Source organism: Seriola aureovittata, chromosome 23 (genome assembly GCF_021018895.1).
Source record: "Seriola aureovittata isolate HTS-2021-v1 ecotype China chromosome 23, ASM2101889v1, whole genome shotgun sequence".
NCBI lineage: Eukaryota > Metazoa > Chordata > Actinopteri > Carangiformes > Carangidae > Seriola > Seriola aureovittata.
In genome coordinates, this window is record NC_079386.1 from 4,570,022 (window position 1) to 4,597,727 (window position 27,706).

Sequence of the window (27,706 nt, forward strand, 5' to 3'; positions counted from 1 at the left end):
ATAAAAGAGAATCATAACAATATTGGTTGAGGTAACACTACACACATTAACTACAGAATGTAGGCTAGTTAATGTTTGTGAACATGATATGAAAGTAAACATGAAATGAATGAGCGCTGGGCTTAATTTAGAACTGACAGAGCTACAGACATTCTATCTTCACACACAGAGCAAGTGTCTCATGTTATTATCAACGGATTGTAAATATGTGTGTGCTCATAAATGCTGCACTACTTACAATCAAGCTCTACTGTCACATCAGGCATTCCTCATTCTCCAAAGTGTGAAGGGGATGTTCAGGAACATCACTAATGTTAGGTGGACTTTGTGATAAGGGGTCACAGAGTCACACCCTTAAGTGTTTTATGTTCATTGTATGGTGTATGCCAGGGCTGGTGTTTCATTGCATGTACATAGTATCTCTCATAGTTTTTTAATTCTGGACATCAACTGGTGGAGTATTCCTGTAGTCTGCGCCTTTCTGCCATGACCTCTGGCCTCTCATGTGGGCTCGTCACAGCTGTTTCCTTGCAACAGTCCTTGCCCATATCTGGTCTTCTCCGTGCTGCATTCCTGGTATTTTGTAACCATACCCTTACACACTGTTTTATATTTGTTCTAGTTATATACTTATACGAGTCTGTGTTTTTCCCCCTTTCCAGTCTGAATATCGGTATTTCTAGCATGTGATATAACTTTTGCTCGGTACAATATAGTAACTTCACTGTAGTGCTGTTTACACAATGGCTGGTGGTCCTCACTCATCAATGAGTGGGCAAAATTAGATATGAGAGCCACTCAATTTGAGTAACATTATAATTGACACGGGATAAAACCAATGGATTGGGTTAGGATGCGACTCTGTACATTTTATTGGCCGTGCTCATAGACCAACCCTTATTTGCTAAACCAATTAATGAAAGCTACAATTGATTGCCGAGGTCTTTGACCAATAATACGCCTCGATTTCCGAATAGGCGGGCCTTTGCCATTGAGGGGTGGGGTGTTCGAGGTCATTCAGTCCCTCTCTGATTCACTCTATCGGCGTGTGTTCAGGGGACGGGTAGTTGGAGTAAGGAGTCGCCGGGCGGTAGTGCGTCTCAAACGCTTTTTGGGAAAGAAACGCCGCTGAAAATTGCACCACAGACTGAAGAAACGACCCCCGGTGACGACTTCTGTGAAATTATTCAACGCGACGACTGCGCCACACGCACAACCATCAAACGCAGCCAGGCTATCAAATGCTAGCCAGCTAGCATCCCTGAAAACTGACGGGATCAAGGTGTTGATAGCTAGCCTCCCAGCTAATTATCCATCAGCTAGCATCCTCCTGCCGTAGCATCATTAGCTTGCTTCTCCTCCTCACGCACGTCGAGACTTCACTGCTCGTGGCGGTGCCTTTTAGCTCGCGAGCACCAAATTCCACATTCAGACAAAAACAGACATCGGAGCTTCCTAACTGGCTGCCGCTGGAGAGAGCGTCTGCGTTGTATTAGTTGACACCATCACACCCATCTCCCCAACCCCTTCACCTCTGCCCCTCTCCCTCCACCCGAAACACTGGAAATCCACAAGCGGCCGGATAGCGGCGAAGGGCCGGCGAAGCTGGGGGTGGTAACGTTACCGGACTCGCAGGGAGTCGTAACGGCTACAGACAAGCACAGCCGTGGGGATCTACCGACGAGTATGGACGGACTGGCCGTGGAAGTTCGCGGCTCGAATGGGGCCTTCTATAAGGTAACCTGGTTACAGTCGCAGTTTTTAGTTGTCGCAGTTAAAAGTTTTGTTTCAGGAAAAACTGTGAGGTTTCGTTCTCCTGAGCGCAGCCCTAGCTAACCATCACTTGGCTAATGTTAGCTTAGGTCCAGTCCTAACAAACAGGGATGGTTTTGCGTTCCATTAGGGTTGGCCATTGTGGGGTGGGTAGCTAGCTCCAGCTAGCAGTTAAGCTAAGTACACTTGTCATCACCAAGTATGGCCTATATTTGATCGTTTTTAGTTAATGTCAATATGATCACAGGCTATACTATTGGAAACAGATGCCCGTAGTTTTGTAATAGATGCAATCATAAGATATTGCTTTGTCCTGATATGTGGGATGCACACATTTAAAACAGAAGCGAGCAGCTAATCAGACAGCTGTTGTGCAGTTCCTACGCACAAGTATGATGAGATGCTACATCAAAGCTCACATACTTCATGTTTGTTTTGTAGCCCAACCCCTAGCTGCACTACACATGTTTATTGCTCTGACAAGGAAGAACTAGAGTGCAGGTTTCTGTTTCAATTCTTTCTCATTTTCAAAAGAAAGTGTACTTTCACATCCCAGCACATGACTCGAAAATTTTTGTTGCTGCTGTGTCACAGCTTGTTTGCTTGTTTTTAAACGTCACGTTAAGATGGCAACTTGGTGACTTAAAATTCGAACACATACATTTTGTTAAAAGAGAGCTTAAATATCAATGTTTTTATTCTGTTAGTCACCCATACAGATATGGGTTGTCTTGGTGAACATTGTAGGTTCTGGCATAATTTGGGATTTTAGCAAAAACCCTGATGGAGGTATTGCCAACCTGAGCTGAAACCATGATGTTGGGAATTGGCGAATAACCCTGTACATCCTTCCCCTCGATTTATAGTGTTTAGTATTTGTGGCATCTCCTTTTTTCTTTCATCTGTTTAACTACATTATTTTCTCCATGTGCCCCTCTTCTCTATTCTGTCTTCCAGCCTTCAGCTGGTCAGTCGACCACATGGTGGTTTAGGGATGAGCCTATATTTACTCTCCTCGTGCTGCTTCACCTGTCGTTCTGTTTTACAGGGTGACAGTTCAGCTCTGGCATGAATGAACACTTTCCACTCATCTCTGTTACGTCGATTATCTCTCACAGCTCTCATTTTGTGGATGAAATGGACACTTAACTGCGTTTGTGACATTTTAAATGTCATATTCAAGGAACTATGTTGTCCTTGTGGGAGAGAGTGGGGCAGAAGCTTTACTGCTTTTCCTGTTGTGATTGACACACAGGGTAAAAGGATTTTGCTTTTTAAATGCACCTCATTCACCTTGGTGTCACATTGAGTCAGAGAGTTTTTTCTTTTTAACTGTGAATCAGGGTCATATTTATGAACCTGTCAAGGCAATACAGCACCTGTCTGGAAAGTGGCACTTTCTCCTGTTTAACTTTTTGCAGCAGTGAGCACATACCAGGCAAACTGATAAAGGACTAAATGAGGATATCTCAGGACATCTTATATTGACAAAGATCTCTCTTTTTACATCTTTAATTTATATTTAGTTATAAATGGACCAGTCAGCTGAACTCCTGACCACACTGGCGACTTATGTGGAAAGAATGCAATTACTCAATATAATCAGTTTTCATTAGGGTGATTGTTGAAAACTTTAAAGGTCTTGGTCACCACATGGACCTGCATGTGGCTGCTGGCCAAAGGATGAAGTGATGTCATGAAGCTGCCTGTGACCCCCCCCCCCCCCCCTTCAGGCACCCACCTATCCACTAGTCATGTCATACTAGAAAGAGGTCTTGCCTGCCCTTTGACCTGGTAGTATTTGGTGGAAGCAGTTCTTAACCGAACATAACAAGCACGGGCAGCTGCCTCTTAATGTGATCTCTGGAAATTTGAGGTTAAGCACTTCTTCAGTCAGACCTGTTGCCATTGCTGGCTTCTTTTCCAGAAGTTAACCAGCTCTAATGCTACTGGTACACAAGAAGTATGAGCCACAGACAGTAACTGCTCGTGTGAATTGATATTAACAAAGACCTTGTCAGAAAGCAGGCAGTGGTGATTGATAATTAGAGTTGTAGTGACAGTGGCCTGCTTAAAGGGTGTAAAAATTCTCGATGTATCTACATGACGTTGCCCCTGGTCTAGGCTGAAACCCTAGCCAGCTCTTCCAGTGCAAAGGCGGAACCTTTCCACAAGTGAATCCACACATTCACTCCTGACCCCCAAGCACGATTGCAATTGACGATACTGCCCGACCCCTCTGTCCCATATACGGTAGTGTCACACTGAGAGATATGCCACACCCACCACTTTCCTCCCATCTTGTCACTGCTGAGTGGTGTTGGTCAAAGTTTATGGCATGCTGTGACAGATTTGTGGACCGCCATGATGGACAAGTAACACATTTAAGTGAGCTCTCTTGTTAGAGTTCTCTCTGGGCTGTCGCATAATCTATCCATATAAGCTAGGCTGAGTGAGTGACTGCCTTCTCCATACATGTGTGCTCACGAACATCCCTTCTTCAACTTACACATAGAAAGTGTATGCCTTTTAATTCTGTTTGTGTATGAATTAGTGTGAGTGTGTGTGAGAGAGAAATATTTCCAGGCTGTCTGTGCTGTCAGGGGGAGTCAGTGTTCCTCGTCACTTTATCGAGCACAGAATTCACAGCCAGAGAATTGTGTCAGTGATGTGATGTCTTGGCTTCCAAAAAGCCATAGATGCTCTTTTCAGCAACAGTCACAGTATCGGTCTAACACGGATTACAAACCAACTGTCTGTGTTGTTTACATGCAAAATCAAATGCTCCCAGCCCCACCCCTTATCACTGTTGCTCTGTCTTGGGCTTTCATGGGAATAAAACTATTTTTTTCTGCTTTTCTTTTAGGGTTACATCAAAGATGTCCACGAAGACTCTCTCACAATTGTATTTGAAAATAAGTAAGTTTGCTCTCTCTCTGTTAACATCTCCTGTATGTCTGCTTTATGATAAATAGTCCTTACATGGGGAAATGAGGCTTGAACTATAGTAATTGAGAGTTACGATGACTGCCCCAGGCTGGTGCTTTACCAAGGCATTCAAAATTGTCCTCCTCAGCACCTGTGCTTGGCATGCAGCTGTCCATACACGTCTCTAACAGTTTTTTTACCTCCTGCTCTGACCCCTCCTGCCCCCACCATGCTTTCCTATACTCCTAGCCCCACCACCCGTCCCCATGGTCCCTCTTTATCTACTTGGCTGAGAGTGTAGATTAGGGTGCCCCTAAAAATAGTGAGCTAAGGTATGCAGGGTGGGAGGAGTGGCAGCATGGTTGCCCATGTCATTTTTGGGATGGTTTATTCCCCTCCCTCTCCCTTTTACTTTCTCTGAGCACATGGAGGTGCTGGAGTAGCTGGTTGTATAAGACAGTGAATGAATGAAACACCTTTTTTGGTTGATAATGATAGTAATAGGGCTCTTAAATGAAAATTGTTTTGAAGATTTAGACTAAGTTTGAGAGACTTTTCAGATTTCAAATGAACATACATCTGTTTTCATTTATGTGTCCAGAGTAATAATATCATGTTTCACCTTAGAAAGTCATTTAGTGAACTTCATTGCACTGAGTTGAGTTATTTTCAAGTTCTTACTTTAGTGTGAAATACATCATACAATGAACATAGTCACTCATTGTCCAGACACAGTTCCTTAAACTTCCTCATTAAACTCCTCACATAAACTTTTAATTTTTATTTCATTATGTCTGTTAGTGTGCTGTACAACAGTGATGGTGATGCACCCATGCCATTGTAATCCCAATATGACATGAGAGACAAAGAGCTTGAATCTAGCCTGCTTGAACTGTTACTGAATTCTATTGTGATACCTGTGACTGTTGATAAGCTGAAAAACATTTGTTTTATCTGTGTTGTCTCGCCACAGCTGGCAGCCAGAGAGACAGTTGCCCTTCAGTGACGTGCGGTTGCCTCCTCCAGCCGACTACCACAAGGAAATTGGTGAAGGAGAGGAGGTGGAGGTGAGATGCACCGCTTTGCATCCGTCTGACTCAGCCCATACACCTGAGTTTTCACTAACCTCATGTCTCAAGGCCTTGGTGTCTTTTCACTTTATCAGACAACGGATCATTATTGGCTAGTACAGTAATTTCCAGGACATTCATGTGGCCTCTAAACTAAATTAAAGTATCTATGTTTATGCCTTTTAAAGTAGTAAACAGCCCAAACAGCCTGTGGCACATAATGGTTTAAAAGTTGTTTTAAATCTTTATTTGCATATTTCCTGGTGCTTTTGGGCAGCTGATTAGAACAGGATTATTATATGCGTATTGGCTTTGTAAAATATTATCTGGTGGGAAAGTTGAATATATTGCTTGCATTTTGTAAAACCAGACTCAACCAGAATCTGCACAGGCTGAAATCTCAAGTCAGTATGAGTTTGCAACAACAAGTTTACCTCATATTTTTGATTTCGTCCACAACACATAGCACTAGATAGTTGTACACTTTGTATCCTCTCTGCTTTACTAGTCACTAAACAGTGGACTTGTAGGATTCCATTCATAGTCACAGCATTGGTCTGACATTAGCCTGCTGAATATGCACTTAAGGCCATGTTCACCGTCATTACATCTTGATTTCCACTACAGACAATTTGAAGCACCGTTAATGAATATGAAAGTTGTGATTTGTTTTTGGCTGTGACTCAGCTGTCATTCACTGTATGTCTGCTTACAGGTTTACTCCAGGGCCAACGAACAGGAGCCGTGTGGCTGGTGGCTGGCACGGGTCAGAATGATGAAGGGAGAGGTAAGTGGTTGCTAGGAACCAAGGAACATCTTATTTCAATGAGATATAAAAAAAAAAAAAAAAAAAAAAGTCAGGAAAAGATTTATTTACAGACTGTTTTTATTGCTGATATGTACTAAAGCAGAAGAGCGTATCCTCTCTTCTTTGGAGGCGTGTGTTTTGCCATTATGGTGATTTCAAATCCTCTTTCCACCTCTGCATGTCTCCATTCATTCAAACACCACATTCACACGAGAAGAAATTACAAAGAACAACATGATGCTGTTTTGTTGTATTGTCTTGTAAAAAAAACAAAAAAAACATTATAAACCACTCAGTGTTTGTTTTTGTAATCAGTTCCTTTGATGCTGTGGTGCGCTGAAGGAATTTTTGATTCCTGAGTTTTAGTGCACGGGGCTTAGATTTCCTGGAGCTATTTCATTGAAAAGGATTAATATTTTGGAGAAGATGATGCCTCGTGTCAATGATAAAATCCAGCCAGGCTAGCTTCCTCTCTGTCTCAGTATTTAATAATCAGTAATAGAGGCGAAGCAATTATGTTTCACTTTGCTTCAGCGTCCTGTTGTATTGCCAGTAACTGTTTATTGAGCTCTGAGTACTGCAGTATCCTGTATGTAGAGTGAATACAAGCCTGTAGTAAGATAAGTACTGCTGGGTAATGAGCTCAAAGAGTCGGTATGTCCTGATGTGGTCTGACATTGAACCTTCAAATTACATCCTGTGCTTCTTCTTCACACTGACTTGTGTCAAAATGGATTTGCACCATACTCTGTGTAACAGGCACAGTTGGCTAATTTTGAGGTGTTTTTCAGATTTACAGATGATTTGAACCACTACTGGCTCTTAGTTACCAGCTCGAGCTGCAGGTTGAATAGTGGGTCAGTGGGATATGGAAAGGACAGCTTTGCAGTGCTACTGTGCCAAGGGAGCTGCTGCTGGTGTAGTGCTGTTATTTGGAGCAGTCTGATAAGAGCCCGCAGGAATGTCTAGCATTGACTGATGGCTTTAATACTGTCCTTTGAGCATGGAGTGTGCAGTGTTCATCTCACTGCCTCACTCGTTCATGGTTCCCCTTTTCTTTGTCTACATTTTGTCATCTTTCTCTGTATCTCTCTTGGGCTCATCTTCTCTTGTTTCATCTTATGTTTTCTCTAAAACAGAAGGATCTAGGAACAATCTGTAGCTTTATTAACTGGATGAATAAAGCTATAGATTAAATGTGTTTTTGATATGAAGTATACTTTCTTTCAACCTGAGAGATGACATCAATTAATTTTGAACTTGACAGCTGATTCTACATTTTTGTATGGATTAAATACAGCAGTTCTGCACTGTATACATCTTAGCATATGGATGTTTTTTTCAGTTCACATATCTGAGCTGTCAGGCTGTCTCGTGTCTGATATTTCTGCTTATATTAAAAATCTGTATCTCTTGTGCTGTTTGCAGTTCTACGTGATTGAATACGCTGCATGTGACGCCACATACAATGAGATTGTCACAGCAGAGCGCATCAGGCCCCTCAACCCCAACAGCCCTTCCTCTCGGAACTCCTTCCATAAAGTCCCCATCCCTGTCCCAGAAGACCTGAGGGACATGTGAGTGTCTTTTACATTGTCAGGTTACATATAATAGATAGTTCTTCAATTGATATTTATATATTTATGAATTTTGAATTCTTGAATGTGTCAGTGAGCAGTGTTGTTACAATGACCCATGGCTGTTAAATGAATAACAAGGCCAACTGTTCTGTGGATTGTTTTCTTATTGACAGCTGTGCAAATGACAACATTCACAAAGACTTCAGGAAAGCTATCGGAGCCAACTGCATCTTCTTCAGTGCCCAAACACACGAACTCATTGTGCTGGTTAGTATTTTGACTTCACGCTTGAGCTGGGACTCACCTCATGAACAAGTTAATGGGCTTATTAGATAGACACAGATGAGGGAATAATACAAAACGAACTGTAGTAACGCATACAAATCTGAAAGGTTAAAATGAACCGCATGTCTGGGTTTTTCTGGTATTCCTATGAGGTCTGTAGCTCAGTCCGAACACATTCACTGAGCACTTAATTAGGAACACCATACTGGTACTGGGTAGGGCCTCCCTTTGCTCTCCAAACAGCCTCAGTTCTTTGTGGCAGGGATTCCACAAGATAATGTTGATTGCATCACATCACATCACATCCTTCAGATTTGTCAGCTGCACTTTCGTGCTCCCCAATCTCCCGTATTACCACATCCCAAAGGTGTTGTACTGGATTCAGGTCTGGTGACTGGGGAGGCCACTGAAGTTCACTGAACCTGCTGAAACCAGATTGAGACGGCTTTTGCTTTGTGACGTGGCGCATTATCATGCTGGAAGTAACCATTATAAGATTTGGCCATAAAGGGATACACGTGGTCAGCAACAATACTCAGATAGGCTGTGGCATTAAAATGATGATTTATTGGTATTAAAGGGCTCCAATTGTGCCAATAAAACATTCCCCACACCATTACACTACTAGCAGCCTGGACTGTTGACACAAGGCATGTTGGGTCCATGGATTCATGTTGTTGAGGCCAATTTCTGACCCTATCATCTGCTGCCTCAGCAGAAATCCAGATTCATCAGGCCAGACTGTTTTTCCAGTTTTTAACTGTCGGGTTTTGGTGAACCCATGTCCACTGCAGTCTAAACTCAAGAGGCTGTTGCATGTGAAAATCCCAGGAGATCAGCAGTTTTAGAAATATTCAGTCCAGTCTGTCTGACACCAACAATCCCTGGAGCAGTCAAAGTCACTGAGATCACATTTTAACCCCATTCTGATGTTTGATGTGAACAGTAAGTGAAGATTCTGATGTGTATCTCCATTAGCTTATGCATTGCGCTGCTGCCACATGATTGTCTGATTGGATAATTGAACGAATAAGCAGGTGTACTGGTGCTGCTTACAAAATCTTCAGTGAGCGTATCTTACTTCCCCTTCTACTGTCTCTCCTCGGTGAATTTTTTTTTTTAAACATACACACAAAATTCTGAATCAGCAACAACTTTGTCAGTGCTAATTAAAGACTCATCTGATTCTTGAAAATTCTTGACGATATGGATATAACAATTATGTTTTGAAGTCATTTTAAAGTTGTAACTTGATCCTTTTTTTTAATGATCTTCACAGTCTACAAATGAAACCACAGTAAAGCGTGCAACTCTTCTGAGTGACATGCATTTTCGCAGCATCAGAACCAAGCTTATGCTAATGTCCCGCAACGAAGAAGCCACCAAACATTTGGAGGTAAACATGCTCTGTTACACATGCACATACCACTGTCAAATACAATGAATTTGCCAGCCCTTGTTAACATTTAAGACCCAGCCATTCATTTTGGCTTACTTTACACATTTGCACTCAACCCAAGTTGCATTTTCCCCCTCCCAGACAAGTAAGCAGTTAGCATCAGCCTACCAGGAGGAGGTGAGGGTCAGGGAGGACCTGATGGGTCTCGCCATCGGCTCCCATGGTGCCAATATCCAGCAGGCAAGGAAGGTGCCTGGAGTCACGGCTATCGAGCTGGAGGAGGAAAGCTGCACATTCAGGATCTACGGAGAGGTAGACTGCTTAATGAACCTATGTGCCTTTGCATGTTCTGGTTATGTCTGATATACTGTAGTGTAATGTGGTGGAATATTTGTGTCGTGTTACAGACCCCAGAGGCAGTGAAGCAAGCTAGAGAGTATCTTGAGTTCAAAGAAGACTACTTTCAGGTACCCAGGAATCTTGTAGGTGAGTGAGCAACATAACATTCCTGAGGGAGCTCATTTTGGTGGTGACAACATCCCTCTTCATCACCATAACATATTCCTTATTGCCACACATTTACGCTCTTATTATAAAGACATTATTTTACCGTTCCTTCTTTTTCTTTCTCCCCCAGGCAAAGTCATCGGCAAGAACGGCAAAGTCATCCAGGAGATTGTGGACAAGTCGGGCGTGGTCCGTGTCAGGATTGAGGGAGACAACGACAAAAAGCTTCCCCGGGAGGAGGTAGGCAGGCAGGGGGCTGGCAGAGACGACACTGCCAGCAGCAAAGAGGTGAATGGACCGTTCGGCTGGTCTCCCAGTCCCGTACAATCGTGCCCTCCCCACCCCACACTCCCCTTCTGCTCTCCAAAAAAGCAAAGCTACTTTACTGCAGCAGTATGTAGACGTCCCGTGTGCTGTCTGCTTTGACACTGTTCCATTCTGCTGCTTTGTCTCTCCTGTTTTGTCACTAGCACTTATGTTTTCATTGCTTTTCAATACACACAGCCCACAGCACAACATATGTCAGTTATGTTGGGCCTGTGTGGGAACTTAGCTGTGTGCTGTCCCTGATGGGTTGATACAGTATGTTTCTGTTGAGTGTGCTTCATGTGATTTTTCAAGCATACTAATCATTCCAGAAATGGGCTGTAATTTACTACTTACAATGTCCTATTTGAGTGAGGTCTGAACTGTTTCCGATCAGTGATATCCCTCAGTCAATGGGGCTCAATATGTGATCATTATTTGTTTTCTTAAAAACACAACACTCAACTCTTCATCTCCCCCTCTTTGCGTTTCATCAGGGCATGGTTCCCTTTGTGTTTGTGGGAACTAAAGAGAACATCAGCAATGCTCAGGCTCTTTTGGAGTACCATGTGTCCTATCTCCAGGTAAGTCAGTTCTCCATGTCCACCAGTAGATGGTGGCACTTGCCCTTTCTCTATTACTGTCTCTCAGAAAACTTCAGATAAAATAGAGCTGACTGTTTTAAGTATTTCTGTCCTCTGTACATTGCAGTTTTAAATTGACTCCATATATATATATTCTTCTCAGAATATCTGGTATCATCATATCATTTGGCAGGAAATGTGTTTCTTAGAAGCACAGTTTCTTTGTGGCATTTGGGGTAGGGGCAGGGTGCCGGTGGGACGTATGTAGAGGGTCATTTCACATTGGTCACCTGTCTCCCTCCTGCCTAGCACCACATGTAGAAAGCTGCTGAGAGCACCTCATTTTGCCCTTACCTCATGTGCTTTTATAAATAGCCCCTCTCTCTGGGATGGGGGTGAAGGGTAGACTGGAGTTTAGATTACCAGCTATCTGGACCCTGAGCTTCCAAAATAACACCGGACCCCCACCCCGCCTCACTTCCTTCACACCTCCCTTAAGGTTCAGCTGTTGGTCGAGGCAGCTGTCACACTGTGAAGTGAGACCCCCTCCTCCGAATCGGCCACCACTGAAATGCCATAAAAACTGCTGTCAGTGCACTGCTGCCATTAGACGCACTGCCCACCCCCCCATCTATAAAGATGGCTCATGTGGCTCAACTGAAAAAAATATACATTGTGGCTCTCCTAAAAAAATGATAGTAGCTTTTTAAAAAAATGTAATTGTCATTTAACTTGATAAACTTATAACTCTGGTTTTATTCTAGCTGGATTTAAGAGTTGTGGGGGAGGCCATTGTTGTCATCATGGTGGTGTGGTGGTCCAGGGGATCCCAGGCAAAATGATATTGCCTCATTTGGAGAACTAACAGACATTTAATCTATCTCATCATTGTTATTTTCCTGTGTCAACAACGACTGTCTCATACCTGAGACAAATCTGAACAAAATGGGCAAGTCTGTCAAATCCATTATGGCATCTGTGGATCAAACGGCTAAGAACATTTGAACCAGATGCTTTTAACTATTCTTAAACAGCACATTGTGATACACATTTTTGTCTCTGTCCCAAAAGATTAAAAGGAGAGGGGACAGTTTCCATCAACACAGTGTGATTTCACATCTACCGAATCACTCAAGGCACAACTCAACTTTTTCTCACTTCAGATTTGGCAGTGGTTTGGAAGAAGTGGCAATCTAAAAGAGATCAGTGGAGTAATGGTTGTGTTGACAGATGTAGCTGTTTATCCTAACTTTACCACTACAATCTGGCGTTGGTTGGCTATTGGTTGAAGTGGGTGTCAAAATTGTCACATTTGGGATTTTTTTGAGGCCCACAATCCATCAGGTTGATGGACTGCACTTTACACATTACTGCCACTTAGTGGTTGAGTGAAAGGCTCAAAAACAAGCCCAAAACCAGCCCAGGTCCACAGCAGATGTGAGTTCAGACTATGGCTCAGTTCCATCTAAATACAACAGAGTATGTGTGTGCCATTTTATAGGCTGAACAAACATGTCAAAGTGAAATTATTGTAGACAATCACAGTCTACCAAATGAAGTGAGGTCAGAAACAAAATCTGTGAGTAAAACACAATCTGAGTAATAGCGCAGTTGAGGTTTTGCAGATTAAAAAAATTATGCTTTTAATCATGTTTTTAATCATTAACATCCAGGATAATCCCTTTCTGGTCCCTACACATGTGGATCAGCTTGTTTAAATAGTAGCATCCATGCTTTGTTTGTAGGTAAACCTGATAATGCCTGTTGCTTAGATGATCTGCATACAATGGCAACACTTTTGGCACATGGCATTATTTTGTCAAACTGGAAGGGGCCCAGGTCACCTTGTCACACTGGACACTCAGGGATTCTCCATTTTAGCAAAAGCTGGAGAAGATAAAATACATTTTACACAGTAATAGCAGCAGCAACAAGATATGGATGCCATTCATGACTCACCTTTATGGCAGATTATGTTGGTGCTTCTTGTTTTTCTCTGCATTTAACTTAGTTTTTAGAATTGTTCATCTGCACTACTGTTTCTCAACTATTTGTGTTTAACATCAGGTGGACATCAAGGTGTAGGATGGAAGGGTAGGAGGGGGATTTTATTGATACATTTCAATAAATCATGTGCAGAACAACAGGCTAAACCGTCTATACTGTTTCCCCGTCCCTGGCGTGCAGGAAGTGGAGCAGCTGCGACTGGAGCGCCTCCAGATTGACGAGCAGCTCCGTCAGATCGGGGTGGGGTACCGCGCACCTGCCAGTCGAACGGGGGGCCCAGGTACTGACCGGGAGAAAGGCTACTTGACAGATGAGAGCAGCAACTCACTCCATGCCTCTCGCACCTATGGAGGCCGCGGCAGAGGACGAAGGGCCTCCAACAGCCAGTACTCTGGATATGGTGAGAATGAAGGAGCTGAAACTTTAACTTGATTTGATTCATAATCAGTTATGTTTTTTTTGTGTGTATGTTTGTAATAGTTTTTGTTTTTTACATTACGTGTCTCTGCTTGATGCAGGCACAAACTCTGAACTGTCCAATGCTTCTGAGTCGGAGGAGGGTATGGAGCGAGACCAGCGGCCCCGTGGCATAGGCGGAGAGGAGAGAGGCTCCCGACGAGGCGGCAGGGGCAGAGGCTCCAACTCAGGACGAGGCCGTGGAGGACCAGGGTCCAAGCCCTCGAACTCAATCAGCTCAGGTAATTAAAGACCAACCTCAGTCGTTAAGATTACTGGTCGTATAAGTTTTGAGAGCTTTTCCAAGTAGTCATTGCAGCAGTTTAATGGTATCTCATGGTATTCAGAGTGTGGGTTTTTAAGTCACTTAAAGCAGCCTTTTCACATTTATTCCTACTAGTCTCACAATAAGTTTACAAATTTACAGTACAAATTTAACAATACAAAGTTTGGGAAATTTGTCCCAAGTTGGTTGTTTCTTGTGATTTACAAACTGGTAATAACTGAAGTTGAACCTATGGACTATTGAGGAAGGAGATTTCATCATCACGTGGTCTTACAATAATGTTAAGGTGACAAGAACCTTGTGTATGGTGCTGTCCAAGTCTTCAAAAGAAGCAGCTGGCAGGTGCCTTTTTGTAGTTGAACAGGTGTGCTCGTTTTACATGATGAATTCAGTTCACCTGAGAGTCAGAGGGAGATTAAAAATGCGAGAAGATTAGCGAAGTGCAGTTGTAATACTACTTTTCTGTGGAATCTGCAGTGCTGAGGGACCCAGACAGTAACCCGTACTCCCTGCTGGAGGGTGAAGGAGAGCTAGCCGACACCGACATCAGTGAAGGCATGGGAGGAGACCGCCGCAGGCGCTCCCGCCGCCGCCGCAACGACCAGGAACCCAGCGTAATGGATGCTGCTGGAGAGTCGGACAGCCAGGCCGGCCCCAGCGAGAATGGACTGGGTGAGAATTTCAGTCTTGTTCCGTTGCATAATGATTTGTGAAGATATACAGTACATTTGTTGCCAGGTACACACTGAACATCTCTGAAATTAGAACCACATGCTTGAGTAAAAATCCTGAACTGTAACATTATCAGAGAAAGTATTTTCTAATTTGGGTTTTAGATGAAGAGGCCCGGCCTCAGCGTCGCAACCGAAGCCGCCGCCGCCGTAACCGTGGCAACCGCCCAGAGGGAGGTTCAGCCAGCCGTGACAGACAGCCACATGAGAGTGGTGAGTCACTGTTCTTATTTTCCCCCTCAGAAAAGATGATATATTCTGTATCAATACAAGCTTTGATCATTTCCATTTAAACTTATACAGACGAGGCAGCTTGACTGTCTTTGGTATGTATTGAATTAGTACTAGCATTTTAAATCTGTATCTATATTGTATGCACAATGTAGCTAACAGAATTTCTTGTTTTCAGTGACTGTTGCTGACTACATATCCCGTGCTGAGTCCCAGAGCAGACAGAACCTGCCCCAGAAGGAAAACCACGCTGGCCCTGAGCCCAAGGTACAGACAGAAACACACACTGTGACCTCTGCCTTAGTTTTATTTTCAGAAGTCAGATTATTGGACCATTCTCACCTTTTTTTTTTTTTTCACCCACCTTTTGTACCCACAGGAGAATGGGACCAGCACCAAGAATGATGAGCGAACACCCTCCAAGCGTTCCCCCAGCAAAGGCATGACCTCGCCCAGTGAGACTCTGACCTTGGTCAACGGGGTCTCGTAAAGAGACGGCCCTGCCCCTGGTGAACCCAAGTCTAGAGCAAGACTCCATGGCAAACTCTGTCCCTGCTTGCATTAACTTAAACCTTAAACAGATGAGTGAAAAGTACCTGACAAAATACCTGAATTCATACTATGAGAGTGAAAAAGTACAAAAAAACGACAAACGCATCTACTTAAAAACACACGTTAACGGTGTATGCTATCCTATCTATCAGTACGTAGTGCTTATTTAAAAAAACAACTAGCTTGCCAAAAAAGAGCTGGTGGATATGACTTGATTTTTAAAAATACTGAAACACGAGAAACAGGACGAGACTTTTTTTGTTTTGTTTTTGAAAACGGTTGTCTTTATTTGTGTCCTTTTTTTTTGTTTTGTTTTGTTTTGTTTTGTTATGTTATGTTAATTTTGTTCATTGTTTATCACTGGTTTGGACTTGGCGGTCGCTCTCTCTCAACCAAAACAGACGCGTCTCTTAACAGTGTTAAAGTACAGACAAGAGAGATGTAAGCTGTAGGGAGTGGCGGACGAGCAGACAGTCCAATAGCTCATGTGACGAGATGTTCGCACACTGAACCTGGGAGTGGAGACAGACGGATTGGAATATTGATAGACATTGTGCCTTGAATTTGAAAAAAAAAAAAAAAAAAATTAAAAAAAAAAAAAAAACTTGAGTTTTTCCATTAAGTTTGTTTTTGTTTCCTGAGGGAAAGAAAACAGGGAGAGTTGATCTTCCAGTTTTTTTTTTCTTTTTTTTTTTTCTTTTTTCTTTTTTGGTTCCAAGAGGAGAACAAACCTGTGAGGGAGTGATGAGTAAAACAAGGGAAGGAGAGGGAGTGGCTGGCCAACGTGAGGAAAAAGAAGTCTGGTGCCAAACACGAAATTCAAGGCGCTTGTCCTCATTCCGAGTAGAATGGACAGCGTTGGGGGGTCAGTGCGTGCGTGTATGTGCGTGCGCGCGTATGTGTGTGTTTGTGTGTGCAGAGTTGAGATTTGGCAACCACAAAACAAAACTGGGGAGGGGTGAGGTAACAAACTGAAACGTAGCCCTGGGCGGGTCGCATGGTGAGGCATCTCTATTTATCAGCAGGCCTGAGGGGGGTGTCGGGTGATGCGTCACTTCCTCCTCTCGACCTGTTTTAGGTCTTTCGAGGGTCCAGGGTGGCGCCCGTACAGCCCTAGTAAACAGGACAGGCTGAGACCAGACAGACGGCAGACTTGAACTATAGATTTAGACTCAAAGAGAACTATACCGTGCCTCTTTCTCTGTGTCGGAGGGGGCGGCGGTGCTAGCTTCCAGCCACACTTAGTGTCTTGATAAACCACTGCAGCGCGCAGCTCCGGACGCACACGAGGGGCGACCACCTTTCTGGGACGGGTGCTGCTAGTGGGGGAGGGGGGGCGGGGCGGGGCCTGGAGACTGCGGACTGTGGGATTGGGACAGCTTCAAATGACATGAGAGCCACATGACACACACCTACAGGTACACACACGAGGCATACACACCACCAGGTGCGTGCGAGTTGAAGTGGTCGCCTGCAATGGCACAAAGTACAGGACTGAAAAGGAAAAACTTTAAACAAGCGAGGTGTCTGTCTTGTACCTGGCAGTTTGGGTTGGCAAATGGAGTAAGAGAGGGACTTGAAACCTCAGTGGCTCTCTGCTCATATTGTTACTGTTGTCTTGGTTACCGCTCTCAAGTTTTTTTTGTTGCTATTTCCACATCTTAGAAAATATGAAATAAAAAATTGAAGTGAAATCAACTTCTTCTCTGGAGACGAACTTTGATTTCTCTGTCTTGTGAGTTTGCAGTCTATTTTTCTAACTTGCATGGCATTTAGTTAACAAGTAGTAGGTGGTGCCTGTCCTGTGCATGAGGAAAGGGTGTTATTAATCTGACTTACAAAGCCATTGTTTCATTCACTAGAATTGCTGCTAATGTACACATTGAATGTCCGACTAACGTAGAAACTCTACCTTTGAAGAGAGAGAAACTTAAAAAAAAACAAAAAAAAAACAAAAAAAAAAACACAACAAAAAAACAAACATCCCCACCCCCACCACACCCCCCTCCCAGCTCATCTGCCCAGAACGTCCCAGTTTCTATCGGTGGATGCGAGTCAGGAAGAGACCCATTCCTTTGCTCAGAAGTTTCGGAGTCTCATAAAAGTATTACATTTCCAAGGGCAACATTGTGCATGACAAGCAAGCGTCCACATGACCAAAGGTTTTGAGAGACAGATGAATGGGAGCGTGGTTGAATCGAGATGACCCAGATGCTGCTGTTATACATTTCTGCTCACCTGTATGTTGTGTTTTTAGAGAATGAACGAGCACTTGAGTATTTGTACCTTGGTTCAGTTGCATGTGTGTGAGTGGAGGATGAAACCCTTACTGGTATGTTTGTGTTTACCTTTATACCTCATTGTGTGAGTACTGTAATCCCTTATGTATCTGTATCCCTCACGTCCTGTTGAAAGACTGCTGGCTACTGTGTGTGAGTGTGTGTGCGTGTGTGGGGGTGTGTGTGCGTGCGCGCGTGCGTGTGTGTGTGTTCGTGTGCGTCTGTGGATGCTGGCTGTACAGTCGACTCCTCACTCTGTCAGATTTTGTCTCTGGTTTTCTCACTCATGTTCTGATGGCAATAAAGGACTTTTCATTGTTTGGTATACATTTTTTCAAAACAGTTTTTTACTTTTTAATAAACGCCCAGAAAATGTATCAAAAAAATGCCAAGTGAAACCTTTTGAACCGTCAATATCATTTCAGCATGAAATATATATTGCATTCCTGTAATTTAAGTTATTCACAATGACTTCTTGCAACGTAACAAAAACCATTTCATGAACTACAGTGATAAATTTGTCTGAAGCTATTTTAAGCAATCCTAATTTTGTGTAGAAGCGTCAGCGAAGTCCAGCTGTTACTGTCATTTGTAGCATTTAGTAGAGCTTTGCCTTATCTAGACTTCAACAATTTTAGCTGTGAATAGGTCTTTGCTAAATGATGCTTCCTCGTGCTCATTTCCTCGTGCGCTCGAAGAGATGCCATGACCTGGATGACGGAGAGTCTTCAGACTTCCTTTGTACGCTGACTGTCTTCCAACGTCTGCCACTCAGGACACTGTTCTTGTTATTTTCTGATTCTACTTTTGATATGAATCTCAGGAACTTCACTCACTCAGCTTTGTATTTACAGCGACATGGTTTCTGTTTGTGGAGCCCCTTGGAGATGATGAAGGTATCAGCCTTTAAGGGGAGGAACTTTTCACTGATTTAAAAAACAACAAAAAAAAAACTAATAAATTCAAGCAAATCTTAACTGATGTACATTAAGGGTGGATATGAAACATCACATGGATAATTAATATATATAATAAAGAGGCCTGTGGACACTGTTGCTCAAGGGTTTTATGGTTTTGATCATCTGGCTGCTTTACATGTTACACCATGGCGAACTAATAACCACTGTCAAAAACAAACTTTTGTCACGACAAAAAGTCGTGTAACATCTGGGCTGCTGTTGTTCAGACACTGAAGCAAACTGAAAGGTTCTTTGTTTCTTGAGAACAAATTATCATCAGAAAGACCCCGTCCTCAACATGAAGCATGGTGATGGCCGCGTCATCCCACTCTGCAGCAAGTCCTGGAAGACCTGTGAAGGTAAAGTGAACAGCACATGTATGCAGCAAAAAATACTGGGGAAATTTAAGGAAAGAGACCAGACACTTAGAGGGTTGAAAGTTTCCTAGTAAGACAAGATAAGACCTCAAACAGAGATCTAAAGTTAGACAGGAATGGCTGCGAAACAATGTTTTGGAAGCTCCTGAGTCAGAGTCGAGATCTCACACATCTAATCCAGGATGTGTCGCAGGATCCCAGTCCTTGTGAATTTAAAAGGTTTCGATGAACTGGGAGGAAAAATGCAGTGCAGACGTATCCACACACACACTCAAGTGAGTTAAGCTTTGTGGGCTAACATATACATACTTTGATTTACCTGCAGTTGTTTTTATATCCACATTTATTTCAGTTGCCTAACTGGCACGATAATTAATTCTTTTGATGGAAAGCTACACGGAAGCTGGGGAAGAGTTTGAAACTCAAAATTGTTAGTGTGCTGATGCCTGAATAATTAAAGAGAATACTGCAGTGAAAGAGAATCATCATCATCATCCCTATAGTTGCGTCTATGACTTCACTTCTATCAGTCTGTGTCTCCCTCTGCTGGAGATTTACTGTCATAATGTGCTTTACTAGTCTGTGGTTAAAACTGCTGAAAATATGAAATATCTTTTAATGTGCATCATTAAAACCACCACATTAAAGGGGGAAATACACATATTCTCAGTATCAGCCATGAGACATGTATTCTCTTGGCTCTCAAGTTAAAAACAGTTAAAAACCTCTTTTATCATGCTGCCATCACATTTCCTCAGACAGCATTCTTCTTTCTTTTCGGGGGTTCATCTGAGAATCCGCACAAGGAGGGGCAAATCCCAGAGGTCTGGTTCCTCCCAGAGTCCCGCCACCCAAGTCCCCAGACGGTCAACCAGGTCTGAGGAGGATACACAGATCAAATTACAGCTTTACCTGACTGTTTACATCATTTCTGTTTATGTGAGTTTACAGTACATTATTTATGTATTATGTGTGTAGGTCATTCACTGTCCTTCTTCTTGTAGCATTTTGGGCAGATCAGCCCCGTCTCCTTCTCTGAGAATTGTTTTTAATGTTGGGATGTCATTTAGTTAATTGAAATGATCAATCGACCAGAGTCGATCTGGTTAAAGTATGTGTTCCTTATTTTACTGAATGATTTACCTTTTAGGAGGAAGTTCATCTCTGTCTCAACTTCACCTGTGGAACAGTGACAACATGTTCTGTTTTCTTTCTGTTGTCATGATTTTTTTCGTGCCACTTTGAGGTCACTGAGCCTTGACCTGGTGTGAATCAGTCTCTGCTTGACACATAATCTCTGTTTAGGAACACATAACATTCAAATCTACTCTGGCTTTTGGTTTCTTCTTCTTTAGTTTTAGCAACAGGTACTTGTTATCTTTGCATGTATAAAATCTATCTGTCTGCATGTAGAGATTCTATTGGGTGCTCATACCAACTGGTGTAGCCATGTTGGCAAAGAAATTATTTTCAGTTCCGAGAATGAAATGAATAGTCTCTTTTGTGCATCAAATTTTTTATAAGTTTACTCACTCCGGCTGTGGGCGCTATCTGGGTCTTAATATACCAAACTGTTGTGCATAGACACCATTGTTTCTGAAGTTTGGGAGTTTCCCCAACTTGGCTGATTCACAACAGTGACTCCCTCGTCCCAGTGGTATTTCTCAAAAATACAGAACATCACTCCTACTTCATATCCTTGAATCCCACTATCCCACAAAATGATCCACTGTAGCATGATCACGACACACCTGTTAAAAATTTTTCCCACAGTCTCATATGAGGCTATTTGAAGCTGCAATATTCAATTTTTATATGAACAATGGATCAACACACGCAGCCTGCTCAGCGCCAAACAGTGGTCAGACAAAGCAAGCAACTTAGCTGGAGAACCAGGAACCAGACAAGAACAAGCTTCTCTACACGAGGAACACGAGGGAAACATAATAAGGAACTTACACAGGAGCACGAGGTAACACGGAGGAACTGAACAGGTAATGAAAGCAGGAACAAGTCAGACAAACCGAGTGTGAGGGGGAACACAAAGACTGAAATACACGAGAGAGGCAAAGGTACAGGTGAACAGGTGAAAACAGGGAAACAGGGAAAACTTGACAAAGACTGGAAGTGAAATGTCAACAGGTTAATATCAACATAAAACAGGAAATAATAATAAACAGAATCCAAACAAAGAGTCACTAAAAGGGCAGAACATGACACCAAAAAGCTCCATATCTCCACCAAAAAAAAAAAAAGAAGACTTACACTTAACAAGTTGCCAGAAGCCTGATTCCAAATACATGTAAGACAATAGTTTCATAAAACATTAGGCCACAACACATTTAAGTGCCATTTTCATCTTGCTTTGGAGTTGGACAGCATGAATTGTTCCATTCACTGTTCCATATTAAGGAACACTACAAGATGTTATGATGAAACAGTTAGGACTCTCAATTTCAGATTAAACCTATTTCTGTAACAACAACAAGAAAAATACCTAATGCAGCTTTAATATGGGTCCACTGTTTGTTGAAGAATTAGTGACAGCATAGTTCATCCCATCATTTTTCAGTAATGCCAAATTACGAGTTCTTGGACAATGGATAAGGGTGTAACGTCTGATTTAACAAAATCTGACTCACATTGGCCACATGAACATTTGAAATATGTAACAGATCCTTTGACGAGGTTTCCCAGAGCTGGTCACTGCAGCTGTTTCCCTCTGTTTCCTCACTGCTGGTGTAAATTACTCACGAGAGGAGGAAAAACATGAACAGGATCATTTGTTTCTGAATCACATGCTTACACCATGAGTGTTTTATTTATATTGTCAATATTGATTGATTTTCCACTGACTGAATGTACTGTAAGACTTTTTACTTTTTTTCTCCTATTCTAGATATAAATTTGCTTGTGCGTAATTAAGTATGGATATAGATGAAAATAAATATATAGGCCTGTACATATATTTATATCTATTTTTGTATATATCTATATCTATATATAAACTTATACAAAGATGTAGTTGGTAAATAATTTTGACAAAGTATAATAAATTATTGTTCAAAGAAGAAGTAATTATTGCAGTTTGATTTCATTCATAAAAACAAAATGTAATCATTTTCAATTCATGAATGTAGTATTCAAACAAAACCAGGTTATGGAATAATATGAATAAACTGAGGGGAGAAAACTACTACTAGCTACTCCCAAAGTGCAGCTTAGAAGCGTGTATTCGTGTGTTTCCAAATAAAACAAACTTAAATAATAATAATAATAATAATAATAATAATAATAATAATAATAATACATTTTAATAATTAAAGCACACATTTAATCTGGTTTTCTTCTGATCACAGCAAACTTTTGTCAAACGAGACACACCTTCATACACATACCTTTTAAAGAAAACGTTGCTTCACACTTCATCCAATCACAGGCCGTACATTTTGAGCGACGCGTCCATCCACCAATCAGAAACCTATCTGCGCGCGTAACGTCAGCACGTGTTTACTATTTGTCAGATTTGGACTTTCGACTCCTTGGTGGCGCCTCTAAAAGTAGTGAGTAGCCTACTTACGTCTTCTTGTGTTTCTCAACTTCTTTCTGTTGACGTTTAGTTTTACATGTCTTCAAATGTAACTGCGTAAACTGTCAATGACAATTTATTCGGTTCTGACACATATTGGCTAACACCTGGTAGCTAACGTTAGCTTGCTAAGAGATAGCATTCAAATTAAACGAGCCTGGTTAGCAGCTCAGTGGCCAGGAAGTATAAACACGGAAATGTTTTCGACTCCAGCCTTATATATATCAGTTGTATTTGTAGTCGCACAGTTTTTAGAATAATAACAAACTTTAAACGTTTGTAGTAACTGAGTTAAGCATGTTATTTTGGTGACGGACTTGAATAATGATTCACTCTGGTGGCCCTTTAGCCTGCAGTCGCCTCGATTACAAGCTTTCTATTTCCTGATACTGACGTTATCTGTTCAGCATTTGCTCCCACTGGTTACTTTCTGCTACTGCATTGTGGCCTGTGTTAACCCACCCTATCTTTACCTCTTACAGAGAATACACTGGACAACAATGGTGAAGATTTTCATTGGTAACCTCTCTCAGCACGCTGGGAAGGATGAAGTTGAGGCTCTGTTTAACCAGTATGGCAAAGTGACAGAATGTGCCAAGTACAAAAACTATGCTTTTGTCCATATGGAAGACCGCAAATCTGCTACCAAAGCCATCCGTGAGCTCCATCTGTATAAGTTGAGTGGTAGGCCCATCAATGTGGAGCTGAGCAGAGGGAAGAACCAGTCCCCCCCTGTTAAGCTCCACATTGCCAATGTAGAAAAGGGATCTGATGAAGAGCTCCGCGCTCTCTTTGAAGAGTACGGCACAGTCACAGAGTGCTCCATTGTGAAGAACTTTGCCTTTGTGCACATGGCCAATCATGAGGAGGCCATGGATGCCATAAAAGGCCTGGACAACACAGAGTTTCAAGGTAAATAAATTTGATATTCTACTCTTACGAGTGAAAGGATTGGAAGTTTTGGGGATTTCCTTACTATCAGTATTTTTAACCTTTTAGATTTGAGGGACAATGTTTTTCTCTCTCTCAGGAAGTCGCATACATGTTCAGATATCAAAAAGCAGACCCAGAGGGGCACCCGAGGAGGAGGACTATCCACCTCCGCCAGGCAGAGGAGGCTATTATCCTCCTCGCTACCCAGGGGAGAGGCCTGAGCCTCCCTACAGAGGCCACATGTCCGCTTACCCTCCTCCGCCTCCGCCACCCCCTCCTCCGAGACGGGCACTCTATCCTGCGCGTGGCTATGGCGAACAAGACAGCTACGGGCTGGTTGATTACTATGAGAAATACAGAGCCCGTCCTTACAGTGCCGAGGGCTATGATGATAGGCGTGCCATCCCCCCTCCTCCTCCTCCTCCCTCAGCACTGGTTAGAGAACGTCTTGGAATGGGGTCCCTTGACCCATATGAACGCCGCCCGCTTCCACACGCTCCTCCATCCTACATGGTCAGGGACCGAAGCCCCATCAGACGAGCCCCCCTTCCACCTGCTCCGTCAGCCGGTAACGGGTACTCCTATGAGCGGTCCCGGCTCTCTCCAATGTCCAGAGTTCCAATGTATGCAGCAGCTCCCCGCCCCAGGGACTCCTTTTCAGACAGAGCGCCGCCACCACCACCACCACCTCGCTATGCAGGCTATTAGGCACCCGAGTGTAATAGAAGGTGAGAAAAGAGAGAAGATGTTTCATGACATCATAAGCTACACAGATAAACCATGATTGAAAAAAAAATTCAAATGAATGTGTACCGAAATGAATAAGAACTGAATCCGTAAATTGAGAAAGAATCACGCTTTAAATTATCACCATTATGTTGAGCCTTAATTCCTGCAGATCTAGCTCAGCTAATACATCAATATACAAACAAACTTTGCTGGTAGACTCCTAAAACATTGCTGCTTTAACGTCAAAAATCAGTCTTGCGCGATTCCTGAATAAAATGCGCTCCTTGACATGTGTGGTGTGCTCTCTTTTCAGGTTTAGAATATGACAAGATCGTCGTCGTCTGCTGATGCATGTGGTGCTATACACCCTCCTTGTCTATGGCGGATTGCGTTGCGTTCGCCTGAGACTTACTGGAAGATACTGAATTGCGGAGAGCCCCGTACTTTAAAACATAGGATTCCATGTCTACAGTTCACGTATTCATCTGAGCTGTTATGCCTTTTCTGTTCCTCTGCTTGATTTACTGTTTAAAGTGTTTTTCAGAATAGGATGCTGGTTTAGGTGCCTTAATCTACTCCAGTGTGATGCAGTGCTGCAAAACTTAGTCTTTCTAAATGAATAAGGCCTCTGGGAAACTGATATAATATTATAACAAGGGAAGATCATTGTGTTCAGACTAAGGTTGGTGGGTGATCACAAAATGTTCATCAAAATCAGTTTAAAAAATCAGTGTAGAAGTGCTTTAATATAATCCTTGGTGTGGCAGGTTGTACAATAATCTCTTAAGATTTGCGACACATGTTAGCATGACAAATCAAAAGTTTCAGTGTGGTTTTGTTCTTTTTACACTTTGTGTTTATCTTTTCTTGCGAAAACAGAATCTATAGCACCGTTATGTATGATTTTTATTCACTTCACAAGTTGCTTTTTATTTGAAAGCTTTTTAAATAAACGACTGAAACCAAAAATGGCGTTTTAACTGTCAAATTATTCCACCCTGGGTAGGCCTTTTTAGCCCAAAGACTTTATTCTCCAGATCAGTTATATGTAGTAATACCCAGGTGTTTGACTCATAACACGCTTTCAGTTTAATTCTCCACACCCTTGAGTTATCAGCTTGACACATGGTAGGTAAGCAAACTCAAATATGAACAAAAAGTCAACTTTGCTCCTGCCTTCCCCTTGGAAGACCCTAAAAGTTAATACAGGAAACCCAGGAGTAACCAAACCGTCAAGTTTGCTTCTGTTTGCTATATTCTCCTGTGTCTACACGGACGTATCTAAACTGCGTCCATCGGCTGCTGTGCGTAGTCCCTTGTTCCTGTCCCTCAGCGTCTGCATTTCCTACCTTGTGTCGAGCCAATCAGAGTGGTTTCCTAGAAGTAGAACAATAATTAACTGAGATTTGCACTGGCCCATGTTTCTGTCTTCTTGCGACGATTGTTCTGAAGTCTTGATTTGCATTCTTCATTTCTTTATCACATTATGTATTGGTCACACTTTGCATTACTGCTTTAACTCTCAATATTTATGACCTGCGTATATGTATCACAAATTGCATGCAGGCTTGGTATTCTTAGTATTTGTGCTCTTTGTAGGTTGTTAGACTCTATGCAAGAGATGTCAGCTCATGGTAAGTCATCCTCAGAAGATATCCAGCTTCCCGAAGAAAAGAGGTAGATATTGTTTAAACCATACTGCATACACACCTACCTAAGTCCTCATTGGAAAAAGGGAATTTTTATCACATTCTTAACACTTAATCCTTTTAACATTTTCCTCTTTTTTAATTTGGTAAAGCAAATACTTGAGCTTGTACTTCATTTTTAAATCAGTTGCATTAAATTTGGACTTAAACAATTTCAGGAAATTATTGAAAAGTTGTAGTGTAGTATTGATAATGTAAACTAGGTATGAGATAATGGAAAACTGATAGAAATGTTTTATTTCATCAGTGATGAGTGGGATCTCTGACCCTGTGTCTGCGTTCACAGGCTCGTCTCTGCTCTGGCGACGATAAAGGGGTCTTGACGTGTATTCACAGGACTCTGAGCATCATGGGATCCGACGGGGCTGCGGTTAAAGGTAAGGCAGTGCGAGTTTATTTTGAAGTCCATGAGAGACTTGTCTATTTTGCAAACCCTGATTGAAGTGTCTGTCGTTTTACAGGAAGTGGATTTTGTCCGGTTTTGGTCTGTTGTTTGGAGAACTGGAGTAAATGGCCCAGCGCAGGAAACCTGCATGATGCATCTTCGTGCCTTGCAGCTGATGACACCAAAACAATGGGGTTGGACTCAGTCCTATAGGACTCTCAAACTTGAATAAAGCTTGATCCCATCCGTAAATGGGACACCACAAAGTGCTTTACGAGGGAAGCCAAATTCACCCATTTACACACGTTCATGCAGCGCTTTTTCCTACATATAGCACTTTTCTACCATACACACACTCGCACAATGATGACACGTCAGGGGCAACTCGGGCTTCAGTATCTTGCTCAAGGACACTTTGAAATGCAAACTGGAAGAGCTGGGAATCCTGAGCCACACATCTCACCCGACAAAGGCCCTGTGACCTCTCACCTGAAAAACGTAGTGTAACCATTGTAACTGAGTTTTGATACAGTCTTTAAGGCCTGGAATATTTCCTTGAAAACTATGCATGACTTTGTATTTACAACTGTTAAATATAATTTACTATTATCTTTATTTTTGTGTACCTACAACTCTTTCATACACTGTATATTACAGTTTTTTTTTAACATGGATATAGACTTTTGGTATGCCCTTTCAGAATAAAATGTTTAAACATGATAAGAAGGTTGTTTGTCTTTGTGTTTGCTGTTAATCCCAGGTAGTTTATTGTGGTTGTAGAGATATTGATTTGATCTATCCTGCAGCTCCAAGCATTTATGGACTGGGCTTCCTAACTTTTACCTCTAGCGGTTAAGTTAAGAAAGTTCTCCCAGTTTCACACAAGCTTTGCTGTAGCTCACAATCTACACTGTAAAAGTTGAATCTGATTTTGATATATATATATGGATAACAAAAGGTGTGGGATATAAAGGCAGACAAACAGTTTTTGTACAAAATACAAAAACAAGTTTTACTGAATTCAGCTGTGATGTCAGACCCTGCAGTAGTTCTAAGTAGTCTGTGTTTTGTCACTATTTTTTCTCACTATTAGTCAGTGTCACTTGATTTTGCAATGACTTTTTCCTGATAAAATTTGCAGATGAGCTTGTTCAGCAATGATGAACATGCTGCTTTTGTCTCTGGATAAGTGAGAAAAACCGATTAACAGAAGATCACTTATTGCAGCAAATACCAGGTGAGA

The 27,706-nt window shown here is 42.2% G+C and overlaps 2 protein-coding genes and 1 long non-coding RNA gene across 14 annotated transcripts; 2 read left to right on the forward strand and 1 right to left on the reverse strand.

Annotated features, from left to right (window-relative positions):
* The first annotated feature begins 1,034 nt into the window (after positions 1-1,034).
* On the forward strand, positions 1,035-18,109 carry fxr2 (FMR1 autosomal homolog 2). Of its 2 annotated transcripts, none has more exons than XM_056368347.1 (17): positions 1,035-1,737; positions 4,640-4,692; positions 5,675-5,768; positions 6,487-6,558; positions 8,008-8,156; positions 8,333-8,426; positions 9,724-9,840; positions 9,985-10,155; positions 10,251-10,329; positions 10,481-10,638; positions 11,154-11,240; positions 13,428-13,647; positions 13,766-13,945; positions 14,467-14,661; positions 14,826-14,933; positions 15,130-15,218; positions 15,331-18,109. In XM_056368347.1, the coding sequence occupies exons 1-17, from the start codon at positions 1,687-1,689 to the stop codon at positions 15,439-15,441; spliced, it is 2,028 nt and encodes a 675-aa protein (XP_056224322.1). In that variant the 5' UTR covers positions 1,035-1,686; the 3' UTR covers positions 15,442-18,109. The 2 variants fall into 2 exon arrangements, with proteins under 2 accessions (XP_056224322.1, XP_056224323.1); XM_056368348.1 differs by having other exon boundaries at positions 10,481-10,590.
* On the reverse strand, positions 18,108-22,655 carry LOC130164003 (uncharacterized). Its single transcript, XR_008826541.1, has 3 exons — positions 22,517-22,655; positions 19,844-19,995; positions 18,108-19,092 (listed from the first exon to the last, which is right to left on the reverse strand). It is a non-coding gene; the product is annotated as an uncharacterized LOC130164003 (long non-coding RNA).
* Positions 22,602-27,200, forward strand: LOC130164002 (RNA-binding protein 4B-like). 11 transcript variants are annotated; one of them, XM_056368355.1, is made up of 6 exons: positions 22,614-22,681; positions 23,190-23,619; positions 23,738-24,368; positions 25,969-26,046; positions 26,365-26,455; positions 26,540-27,198. In XM_056368355.1, exons 2-3 carry the CDS (start codon positions 23,208-23,210, stop codon positions 24,346-24,348), a joined length of 1,023 nt encoding a protein of 340 aa, XP_056224330.1. In that variant the 5' UTR covers positions 22,614-22,681; positions 23,190-23,207; the 3' UTR covers positions 24,349-24,368; positions 25,969-26,046; positions 26,365-26,455; positions 26,540-27,198. The 11 variants fall into 11 exon arrangements, with proteins under 11 accessions (XP_056224332.1, XP_056224334.1, XP_056224335.1 ...); XM_056368356.1 differs by having other exon boundaries at positions 25,969-26,003; XM_056368359.1 differs by lacking the exon at positions 23,738-24,368 and having other exon boundaries at positions 22,603-22,681; positions 26,540-27,199.
* The last annotated feature ends 506 nt before the right edge of the window (positions 27,201-27,706 follow it).

What these genes read in the sequence shown, in the direction of transcription:
- fxr2 (XM_056368347.1), top strand. Translation starts at nt 1,687, where the DNA reads ATGGACGGACTGGCCGTGGAAGTTCGCGGCTCGAATGGGGCCTTCTAT. An exon ending in TCAGAATGATGAAGGGAGAG is followed by an intron (nt 6,559 to 8,007) that starts GTAAGTGGTTGC and finishes TGCTGTTTGCAG; the next exon opens with TTCTACGTGATTGAATACGC. An exon ending in ACGCTGGCCCTGAGCCCAAG is followed by an intron (nt 15,219 to 15,330) that starts GTACAGACAGAA and finishes TTGTACCCACAG; the next exon opens with GAGAATGGGACCAGCACCAA.
- LOC130164002 (XM_056368349.1), top strand. Translation starts at nt 23,208, where the DNA reads ATGGTGAAGATTTTCATTGGTAACCTCTCTCAGCACGCTGGGAAGGAT. An exon ending in GGACAACACAGAGTTTCAAG is followed by an intron (nt 23,620 to 23,737) that starts GTAAATAAATTT and finishes TCTCTCTCTCAG; the next exon opens with GAAGTCGCATACATGTTCAG.